This window comes from Sinocyclocheilus anshuiensis, unplaced genomic scaffold (genome assembly GCF_001515605.1).
Source record: "Sinocyclocheilus anshuiensis isolate Anshui unplaced genomic scaffold, SAMN03320099.WGS_v1.1 scaffold2216, whole genome shotgun sequence".
NCBI lineage: Eukaryota > Metazoa > Chordata > Actinopteri > Cypriniformes > Cyprinidae > Sinocyclocheilus > Sinocyclocheilus anshuiensis.
Genome location: NW_015545525.1, coordinates 192773 through 204885, shown reverse-complemented (window position 1 = coordinate 204885; position 12113 = coordinate 192773). Strand labels below are relative to the sequence as shown.

The 12113-nt window shown below is 36.3% G+C and overlaps 1 protein-coding gene across 3 annotated transcripts; it reads left to right on the top strand.

Moving 5' to 3' along the window:
* Nucleotides 1-200: 200 nt before the first annotated feature.
* On the top strand, nt 201-10528 carry LOC107698298 (calcium/calmodulin-dependent protein kinase type 1D-like). 3 transcript variants are annotated; one of them, XM_016499253.1, is made up of 13 exons: nt 201-239; nt 1497-1609; nt 4786-4911; nt 6235-6309; nt 6398-6536; nt 6614-6737; nt 6830-6905; nt 6988-7095; nt 7256-7339; nt 8645-8732; nt 8806-9119; nt 9660-9762; nt 9842-10528. In XM_016499253.1, the coding sequence occupies exons 2-12, from the start codon at nt 1524-1526 to the stop codon at nt 9730-9732; spliced, it is 1293 nt and encodes a 430-aa protein (XP_016354739.1). In that variant the 5' UTR covers nt 201-239; nt 1497-1523; the 3' UTR covers nt 9733-9762; nt 9842-10528. The 3 variants fall into 3 exon arrangements, with proteins under 3 accessions (XP_016354739.1, XP_016354741.1, XP_016354740.1); XM_016499255.1 differs by lacking the exon at nt 201-239 and adding an exon at nt 261-278; XM_016499254.1 differs by lacking the exon at nt 201-239 and having other exon boundaries at nt 1482-1609.
* Nucleotides 10529-12113: the final 1585 nt, after the last annotated feature.

The window sequence follows — 12113 nt, the reverse complement described above, 5'->3', positions numbered from 1 at the left end:
TACCCAAAGTTGGGTTTTCATCATCAAAGCACAAACATCTTCATCGTTTGCATATTTAACATCAAAACTTCAAGTGCACCTCTTTTACTTTATTTGTAATCCAGTGTTTGCTGGGGCAGGTATTGTGACGCGGCTCTCAGGTGATGTCACGCGCCTCGGCCCCGCCCCCCGGGAGCGCGTGAGAGAGCAGGTAGATGCTCAACAGGTGCGTCTCACACCTCCGCTCCGCTCCGCTCCGGGTAAGACATCACATTAATGCAAACTGATTATCCTGAGAGTTTATTATGCTTTGCTTATTTTAGGAACGTTAAACTGTTTCAGTGATGTCTCTGTTTAATTCTAAACTCAGTATTTCAACTGTAAATGTTGCCTGTTGTGAATATGTTGACAGTTAAACGTTAAATAGAAAGACATTTAAAAATAAATGTAAATGATAATCATTAATAAATATGATATAGGCTAATACCGAACAGACCGGTTAGTCTTGAATAGGCTCTATATGAAAATACATGAATTAAAGTTTATTACTATCCTTAACTATTGAAATGTGCGGTAACCAGTTATCTGTTTAACATGATATAATGTAGCAATGTTTATTAATGTTATTGATTGTGATATTGGTAGCACTTTACAGTAAGGTCTCATTTGTTAACATTAGTTAATGCATTAGCTACACTGTAAAAAAAATATTTTTTTCGAAGTTGTAAATAAAGATTATTGGAGTACATTTTACAAGAAAGTACTGTTTTAGTTTTTCTACTTAAATTTCATGTTTAATTCAATGCGTTGCATGCCATTTCTTTGGAATTAATTGTGAAATTTACTAGCAGTTTCTAAGTGAAAATTCTTTCTATACCATTTTTTTCAGTGCATCTGACAATCAGCAATATTTAATAAAAAAAATAAAGCATTTATTAATCTTTGTTACTGTTAGTTACACTGAAAAAAAAAGGTAACCTAAAAAAAGTCAATTAAAAATATTATTCAGCAGCAACCCAAATAACTTAATTTATACCAACAATGTTGATGGGTTAAATAAATGTTTAAAAGGTTACCACTTTTTACAGTGTAGTGAAAATTTCATTTTTAGCCCACAGTGCATAAAAAAATACAATGATTTTAATATTGTATTATTAAATGTTGAAATTAACATGAATTAAGAGTAATAAATGCTGTAAAAACATTGTTTATTGTTAGTTCATGTTAACTAATATAGTTAACTAATGTTAACAAATGAAACCTTATTGTAAAGTGTTACCGTGAAATATTACTAAAGCATTTTTTAGTTTTTCTGGTGGTCTGTGACTGGGCCGGTTTTGCTCCAGATATCAGTGTGAGAGTTAATGCAATAACATACATAGAGAGGTCAAAGGTCATAGATTAAAACTCACGCTCATTAGTGCGACATTCACGTATATATAAGAGTAAAGTCACACTTCTGAAGGATTGCGAGCATGGACAGACACACATGGGGAATTAACATGTGTTTGCTGCAGGAGTCAGCTTGTGAAACTCGAGCCGCGATGGGTCGGAAGGAGATCAACTGCAGCTGGAAGAAAATCACCAACAACATCAAAGACATTTTCGACTTCAAGGAAGTTCTGGGGTCGTAAGTATCGAACACTGTGATTTTTTTGAGTACATATTGTTTGCTGAGTCAGAAATCAGTGCAGCGCTCCTGAAGGTGTTTTTGCCAGCTTGAGCACTATTACAGGATCAGCAGCTTTAGCTCTCAGAGGAGACACATGCGTTCAACAGCAGTGCTAATCTGAGACACAGATTAACGGATTGAGGGCCAGGGGACATCTTTATCAATGAAGCCCTTCATCCTCTTGCTCCGATTGAGAAATACCGGCAGGAACGGTTTTGCAGTGAGACAGAATATTATAGGGCATTATTGGGCATTGTGAGGTGTTATGAAGCTTCATGAAGCATGATACAAAGTGTTCTGAAATGTAATGAAGCATTACAAAGCATTTTGAATTGTTATGAGGCTGTGAGAGGGACTATTATCTCTTACGACAGTTTATGAAGGGTTATGAAGCGTTGTAAGGTGTTATGAAGCTTAATAAATTGTAATAAGGCAAGGGAACTGAAAGGTGTTATGAAGCATTGTAAAGTGAGCCGATAAGAGGCATTGTGAAGTGTTACAGTATGAAGCATTATGAGAAGTAATTAAGTTTTATGGAGCATTATGAGTTGTTATGAAGCATTATAAGCGCTTTGAAATGTTATGAAGCTTTAAGAGGCACTTTTATCTCTTATGACACTTTATGAAGGGTTATTAAACATTATGAGGTGCTATGAAGCTTAATGAAATTGAAGCTTTATGGAGCACTACATTGTATTATGATGCTTTGTAAGGCATTACTGAACCATTAAATGAGCCACTGTAATAGTGTTATGCAAGTTTATGAAGCATTATGAGATGTTATAAAGCTTTATGGAACACTTTAAGGTATTAGGAAGCGTTGTGAAGTGTTATAAAGCATTATACAGTTTTATGAAGTTTTAAGAGTCGACATACAGTAAGCTCTTATGACACTTTATGAAGGGTTATTAAACATTATGAGGTGCTATGAAGCTTTATGAAATTTAATGAAGCTTTATGGAGCACTACATTGTATTATGATGCTTTGTAAGGCATTACTGAACCATTAAATGAGCCACTGTAATAGTGTTATGCAACTTTATGAAGCATTATGAGATGTTATACAGCTTTATGGAACACTTTAAGGTATTAGGAAGCTTTGTGAAGTGTTATAAAGCATTATAAAATGCTATGAAGTTTTAAGAGTCGACATACAGTAAGCTCTTATGGCACTTTATGAAGGGTAGTGAAGCATTAAGAGAAGTTGTGAAGCAGTATGGGGCACTGTAAGAAGTTAGGAAGCTTTGTAAGGCTGTACTGAACTATTATGATGCATTATGCTTTAAATGGATCTTTATGGGGGGATATGAAGCATTTTGAAGCATTGTATGAAGCTTTATGGAGCTCTATAAGGTGTAAGGAAGATTTGTAAGGCATAATGAACCATTATGAAGCAGTGCTGTGAAGTTTTATGAAGCTTTATGAACCAAACTGTTCCGAAATGTTATAAAGCTTTAAGAAGCACTGTAAGATCTTATGGCACTTTATCAAGGGCTATGTAGCATTATGAGGTGTTATGAAGCTATATGAAATATGGGGCACTAAAAAGTGTTTTTAAGAAGCATTTTAATGCATTGCTGAACCATTAAATGAGAAATTGTGAAATGTTATGAAGCTTTATGAAGCATTATGTGTCATTATGAAGCATTATAAAGTGGTCCAATGAAGCTTTGCTATGAAGCTTCAAGAGGCAATATAATGTCACTTTATGTCAAATGTCACTTTATGAAGGGTTATGATGCTTTATGGGGCACTATAAGGGGTTAGGAAGCTTCACCAGGCATACTGAACCACTATGAGGCAATACAAAGTGTTATGAAACTTTATAAAGCATAATAAGTTGTTATGAAGCATTACAAAGTGTTATGAAACTTTATGGAGCATTATGAAATGGTGTGAAACATTATGAGGCACCATAGACTCAAATGAAGTTGTATGAAGTGTTATAAGAAGTTTTTAAATATTATGAGGTGCTAAAATAATTTGGAGTATTATGAAGGCAGTATAAGGTGTTACAAATCTATACGAGGCATACTGAGGAATAGAGATGAATTAATGGGTGAGGCATTTATGAGGCATTATGAAGCATTATACAGCTTTATGAGATATTATTTGACATTATGAGTCATGAAGTGTTTTGAATTATCAGTAAGTTGATATTCAGAGATGTTTGTCAGTAGTTTGTTGACCGTGTCAGCGTTAGTGCGTCTCTCTCTCTCTCTCTCTCTCTCTCTCTCTCTCTCGACACCTGTTAATCTTCATCTGCGGGTGATTGAGACAGACATCAGAGAACATCCTGACACTGGTCAATTAAAGGATTACTGAGGGGTGAATGTAAGTGGGTTTATAAGCTACACCAAAGGGACATATTTGCCTCCAAAAGAGAACTAAATCTTACGAGTCTTTGCTAATTGTGTTATGGTTATAGACAGATTGCTGTAAATTATGGATTAATTTTTCATAACTTCTAGAATGAGTGCCTTAATTGGATTCTGAACACATTTATGTTGATTACAGCACGTTTGGAGAGTCGGCAAGGGCTGACTGACTTCAAATAATCACCCTCTCATCAATTGGCAATGGTCAAACGGTGGCTAATGTAATAATCTCTGCTGTAGGAGTTTGCTTTCACACATAGATGGTTTGAGAATGTGCCAAGCATGGTGAGAACATGTTGCTAAGCCGTTGCAGTGTTCTGGGTGGTTGCTAGGGTGTTCTGGATTAAAGGCATTGTGGCTAATCAGTCATGAGGGTCTCTTATATCAAAGCATGGTGAGAACATGTTGCTAAGCCGTTGCAGTGTTCTGGGTGGTTGCTAGGGTGTTCTGGATTAAAGGCATTGTGGCTAATCAGTCATGAGGGGCGGCACTGGGTCTCTTATATAACGCACTGTAATCCTCCTCCTAGGACAGTTATTCATGGGAGAGGTGGACTCAAGATAGACAGGGTGGGTTCAAGTCTTCACTGGAACAGGCTGGACACACACAGCATGGCCTTGTGCTGATGGATTAGTGCTGATCTCCATGCACTGAACTCACTGGGAGTCCAACATTTAGAGCTTCACATACTGCAGAAAAGATTCTGTTGTTGTTTATGGGGTTAAAATGTTCATATCCTTTTAACTGTTTCTGCAGGGGCTCATTTTCTGAGGTCTACCTAGTGAGAGAGAGAAAGACCGGGAATTTCTACGCCCTGAAGTGTGTGAAGAAAAAACAGCTGCACCACTCGAACCTCGAGAACGAGATCAAAGTGCTGAAGAGGTACAAGAAAAAACAAGACACCAGTATCACTGACACTACAGACCACCACAGACCTTTAAAATAAACACTCAAATCACAAACATAATCATCACAGGTCATTGTCACAGAAAGCACAGACCATAAACAACACAGACCATTAACATAAAGACCACAGACCAATATCACCAACACTACAGACCATAAACATCACAGACCACTAAAATAAACACTCAGATCACAAATATAATCATCCATTTTCACAAACACTACATACCATAAACAACACAGACCATTAACATAAAGACCACAGACCAATATCACCAGAACTACAGACCATAAACATCACAGACCACTAACACAAACACCACAGACCACTAAAGTAAACAGTCAGATCACAATTCTAATTATCACAGACCATTAACATAAACACTACAGACCAATATCACCAACACTACAGACCATAAACATCACAGACCGCTAAAATACACTCAGATCACAAATATAATCATCACAGATACTACAGACCATAAACACGACAAAAGCATGAGCATAAAGACCACAGACCAGTATCACTAACACTACAAATATCATAGACCACTAATATAAATACTACAGACCACTAATACATGACAAAAACATGAACATAAAGACTACAGACCAATATCACCAACACTACAGACCATAAACAACACAGACTATTAACATAAAGACCACAGACCAATATCACCAGCACTACAGACCATAAAGATTACAGACCACTTACACAAACACCACAGACCACTAAAGTAAACAGTCAGATCACAATTATAAGTATCACAGACCTTTAACATAAACACTACAGACCAATATCATCAACACTACAGACCATAAACATCATAGACCACTAAAATACACTCAGATCACATATATAATCATCACAGATACTACAGACCACAAACACGACAAAAACATGAGCATAAACACCACTGACCAATATCACCTACACTACAGACCATAAACATCACAGACCACTAAAATCACAGACGATAAACATAAACACCATCACCCATTACCACAAACCTCAAACATAAACATGATAGCCCTTAAACATGTTCTACAGACCATAAACACCAAAGACCGCTAACACACTACAGACAGGCTACAGACTGTAAACATAAACACCACTAAAAACAAAACAGACATGATCACAGTCACAAACTACTACCACAAAAGACTACTGACATAAAAACATTGATGCAAACACCACAGACCATAAATGCTACAGACCATTAACGCAAATACCCTTGACTCCACTTAAAACACCACAGACAACAACCCCTAAAAGTCTCTCTCTCTGTCTTTCAGGATAAAGCATGATAATGTGGTGGGACTGGAGGATTTCTACGAAACGAGAACACACTATTACCTGGTCATGGAGCTGTACGTGTTTGATAAAGCCTGAAATATACACACAAACACAATCACACACATCTTTTTTAACGTAATTTTAATGTGTTTTTGGGTGAAGGGTGTCGGGCGGAGAGCTCTTTGACCGTATTCTGGATCGAGGTGTTTACACGGAGAAAGACGCCAGCCATGTGATCAAACAGGTCCTGGAGGCCGTGTCCTACCTGCATCAGAACAGCATCGTCCACAGAGACCTGAAGGTGAGAGCGGACGATCTTCTAGCAATTCAGTTTTTTAATGCAATGTCATTAACCGCCATGGTTTTGTCCGTCTGTAGCCTGAGAACCTGCTGTACTACAGTTCGGATGAGAACGCCAAGATCATGATCAGCGACTTCGGTCTGTCCAAGATGGCCGATCACGGCGTGATGTCCACAGCCTGTGGAACACCAGGATATGTTGGTATGAATGGTTTTACACAGTCAAACATCATATTTCAATTACATTTTCATTAAATTGCTTATAATGTCCATGATTGTGGTGTTTCTCCTCAGCTCCGGAGGTTCTGGCTCAGAAACCGTACAGTAAAGCTGTGGACTGCTGGTCTATCGGCGTCATAACCTACATCTTGTGAGTCTGCGCTCATGTAGACACTCCTGAGAGCCAGTCAGTTGTGTTTTTCCTTCAATTAATCTCTTATGTGTTTGTTTAGGTTGAGCGGCTACCCACCGTTTTATGAGGAGAACGAAACGCGCCTGTTCTCCAAAATCATGAAGGCAGAATACGCCTTCCACTCGCCGTACTGGGACGAAATCTCTGACACTTTACAGACGCAGAAGTCTCATAAACATGAAGAGACGTTACTGCCACCTGGAGGCCATCAGCTGCATTACAACATCAACTCCTGTAGAGATTATTCAGGCATAGATCTCTTTCTCCCTGTGAATAATTGTGATTAAACTCTCTTTACTTTTGATTTCTGCAGCGAAGGACTTCATCAGGCACATGCTAGAGAAAAACCCTAATAAACGCTTCACCACTGAACAAGCGCTCAGTCATGCATGGTGAGAAACACGAAGCCACATCTCAGAGAATCTCAGTACTGTTTTACATGAATAAACATGAACAAACAAATGTTTTCATGAATAAACATAGTGAAGCATGGAAAAAAAAAACTGACAACTTAATGTTCAAATAATGGTTAAACAAATAAAAATACTAATAACATACTAATTAGTTGACTCATAAATACTGTATGATGATTAATAATCAAACACAAGCATGCTTATTTTGAAATATGTTGATTCATGGAAAAAAACTTACTGTATCATCAATAAACGTACAAATGCATGAATGAGAAAACTAATGCATAAAACATGCAGATTCATAATTGAGTATACAAATTTATGAATAAACATTTTTAAAATAATACTGTTCATTCATGAACACAGATGCATGAAAAAACATACATAGGGTGAATAAACAAACTAATGCATAAACATGCATATTTATAAATAAATACACTTTTCATAATTTTGAAATAAGCATGTTGATTCATGAATAAACACCAATTCATGAAAAGCATACTTATTCGTGAATAAACAAACAAACATGCTGATAAATAAATAAATATACTGATACATAAATAAATATACTGATTTATGAATAAACACTGATTCATGAAAAAATGGTATGATGAATCAGCATATTTTTTAATAAATAATGCATAAAACATGCAGATTCATGATTTATGAATAAACATACATTTTAAAATAAGCATGTTGATTATTTATACATTTGTTTATTCTTTGATAAGTATGATAATTCATTAAATCAGTGTTTATTTATTAAACATGCCGATTCATAAATAACTATACAGTTTTATAAATAAACATTCATTTTAAAATAAGCATGGTGATTTATGTATAAACATAAGCCATGATGACTCAACATACTTGTGCATGTATAAACAAACTAATACATAAATATGCATTCAGATTCATAACTTTATAAATAAGCACGTTGATTCGTGCATAAACACTGATTCATGAAAAAACATGGCATGATAAATCAACATATAGTTTTTCATAAACTAATGTTTATGTATAAACATAAGCCATGATGACTCAACATACTTGTGCATGTATAAACAAACTAATACATAAATATGCATTCAGATTCATAACTTTATAAATAAGCATGTTGATTCGTGCATAAACACTGATTCATGAAAAAACATGGCATGATAAATCAACATAGTTTTTCATAAACTAATGCATAAAATCATGCAGGTTGATAAATAAGTAATCTGATTTCTGAATCAACATGCTGGTTGATGAATGAATGAAGTCGCTGGTCTGTCTGTGCAGGATCATTGGAGACACGGCGCACAATGACAACATCATTCAGTCCGTCTGTGAGCAGATGCAGAAAACCTTTGCCAAATCCAAGTGGAAGGTGAGAGAGGGCAGATCATCTATTCTCTCATCCTGTGTGGCAGTATGAATTATTGACGGTGCGTGTGTTTCAGCGAGTCATTAATGCGACGGTGGTGGTCAGTCACATGCGGCGGCTGCAGCTGTCCCACACTGACCCTCCGGCCCCGGTCCCGGCCTCGCTGATCCAGGTGCTGGACGTCTCGTCCCCCGGCCCACCCCCGGATAAGCTGGACACCAATGGGAACCCTTCGTGCAGTCACATGACCCTGTCGGCTCAAGCTGATGTCAGCAGGGGCCGCGGCCCACTAAAGGCCTGCATCAGTGAGCCGATGCACGCGCTGGTCATCTGTGAGACGGGGCAACACGTGTACTGCTCCGAGTCTGACCTGCCCTGCGCCGCCAACATGTACTAACCTGCCGTCTTTGACTTTTAATTATATGAGACTATCAATACATTTCAGTTTTTAATATCGTATATTTGTAATTGAGATCTTTTTTGAGTCCGTTATACAGTTTGGGGCATTTCAAAGAACCGGTAGCAATGCATTCTGGGATAACATTGTCCATGAAGAATCAATATGATGCTGCCTTTGAATATAAATATATTATATATAAATATATGAATATATATATATTAGTGCTGTCAAACGATTAATCGAGATTAATCGCATTCATGTAAACAAAAACGTTTATTTTGGATGCGATTAATCGTTTGACAGCTCTAATATTCATATATTAAACTATATTGCAATTTATTTTGTTTAATGACTTGAAAATATTTGTATTTTCTGTATAGATTTATATTATATAAAGATTTATTTAAAAATGCTTTTGAAATTAATTAAATTAGTTAAAAGTTATTTGGCCTAATAAAATGAAAAAAATCGATGTAATTGGCTGAAGATAATTAATTTAACTGTAAAATGATTTTTTCTCTGTGTTTCAGATCAGATAGAGTGACATGTTGCACAGATGAGCGGGGCCAGTCCCTGCAGACCGGGGTTTGCTCTGTGATGTGATGGATGATTGACAGCTGTCAGTCAAATGAAGTGAGTAGGGCTCAGGCCGCCGCTTTGAGCGTCCCGTGACAGTAAAGGTGTGTGACATCTTGTCTTCTCTCTCTCTCAGATCCTGCGCTCGTAGGATGATCAAGTGTGTTTTTCATGGGATCGGTCGCATGTCGGATCCACACGAGTGCCAATCGCACACATGTCTGCATCTCAAATCTTCATCTCTCACTAGCGAAAGTGTAATTTCTGTCATTTCAAGCAGATTGAGAATGTAATTTCTCTCAGGAATTCAGGACAAGGCAGGTTTATTGTATTATTTTCCGTATATTCATGTACGATAGTCGTATTTGGGCCGATGCCGGTGCATCATGGGAAGGGCAGATCACGTGTGCCACTGTTCTACTGTGAGCGGCGGCAGGTTTGAGTGTTTTTAATGTAAGAAATGTGTTTAAATCTTATTTTCTTATTTCAAACTCATGCTCGCTGTTGTATTCGCTATATTTATGTCTTATAAATGCATATAAGATGATTTTATGTGTTATTTAGGGGCTTCTTAAGTCGGTATCAGCACAGAGCCCTGCTGTACTCCATAAACACGCTGCTGTATGTCTGTATTAAAATACATAAAATAAAGTTATTTACACACCAGTGTAATATCCTGGAGAATTCATGTGTGTTTTAATGCCATTTTCATGTAATTTTACCTTCAAAAGTTGGGGATTGCATGCTAGTATACTACTCATACTATGTCATCTCCAGTATGCTGAAGTTTTTGTACGCAAAATACCCAAATACCTACAAAATTGCTCTAAAAGTGCAGTATACAATAGCTACTACTCATACTATGTCATCTCCAGTATGCTGAAGTTTTTGTACACAAAATACCCAAATACCTACAAAATTGCTCTAAAAGTGCAGTATACAATAGCGCACTCTTTTTTAGTACTTAAACTTTTCAACATTTCATTTGACAACTGTTTATGCATGCCAGTGCTATCTTAGTATTATTTATTCACTATTTTAGTATTTAATAATATTTTCAATTAGCTTTTATTTTTATATTTTCATTTGAATTTTAGTAAAATATTTAGTAGTTTTGCTGTTCTTTTATCATTTTTATTAGTTTTTAGTTTAATTTTTACTTCTATTTTAGTCATTTTAATTAATGAAACGCTTTTTTAACAGTTTTTGTTAATAACAACACGGATGCACACTGCATACTTACGTTAGTAAGCAGTCTGCCGTGCACACTGTGTAGTATGTTAGTATTCCACTGTAAATATAAACGCACGCTCACAATAATCTTCATTCAGACACTTTATTGGTTGCACATGAGCGTTTCTCGTGTGTTGTGGTCCTCAGCCATGGCATATACTCAGACTGGTGACTTTATAGCGGATGTCGTCTCTGAGTTTCTCCACCTGAGCGTCCAGACCGGTCAGTCGTGCCGAGTTCTGCTGCAGCTCCGCCGCTCCCTGACGAACGGACGCCTCCATATCTGAGGACGCAAACACACCACCGGTTACCATAGGGATGTGTGCGCTGAGCATTATGGGATGGCATTGTAATACATGCGGTTTGATTATTTATGTTTGTGAGACGTCTTGCGCTCTTTGTCCTTGTCTTGATTTGATTCTCGGCCGTGAATCATATGATGGGATTCATCTGGATCAGGTTGGTTTGGTTCATGAACTCATGATTGAAGCATTTATTTGAATTCTTCTGGAGAAACTGAAAGGGAAGAATACTTCCATAAAGCAGACTGATGAGTTGAGCTTTACTGAAATAATAATAATAATAATAATAGGAAAACTTACCTTTATAAGTCATTAACAGTCATTATCATAGGGCAGTAGTAGTTACATGAATTATGAATTGCTTATTTAAACTATATATATATGTATAAGTAATGTGAATTATCTATATATATGGTTATTAATTATTAAATATATGTACACATATTCTGTTTTAATCATTAAGTAGTTATTAATTATGAATAATTTATTATTCATATGTGATGTAAATCTAGTGACTAAAATATATGAATATATAATCTTAGTGTATTTTACTAATGATTGAATAATATGAATTTGTGATTTATTGAAACTGTTTATTTTATGCAAATATAGATTTTTATTTTCATATATGTTAATAATGAATGTTCAAATGTGATTTATTTAAAAAATATTTAAAACGTGTAGATATAATAATGTAATATTAATGTGATTTTATGAGATTTAAAATGTATATATTATTTATTAAGAGCTCTCTCTCACACACTCTCTCTCTCTCTCACACACAAACACACACACACACACACACACACACACAAACACACACACACACACACACACACTCTCTCTCTCTCACACACACACACACACACACAC

Coding starts and splice junctions, on each gene's coding strand:
- LOC107698298 (XM_016499254.1), top strand. CDS start 1,482: ATGTGTTTGCTGCAGGAGTCAGCTTGTGAAACTCGAGCCGCGATGGGT. Junction 6,738..6,829: donor TGGAACACCAGGATATGTTG/GTATGAATGGTT, acceptor GTTTCTCCTCAG/CTCCGGAGGTTCTGGCTCAG. Junction 6,906..6,987: donor GGCGTCATAACCTACATCTT/GTGAGTCTGCGC, acceptor GTGTTTGTTTAG/GTTGAGCGGCTACCCACCGT.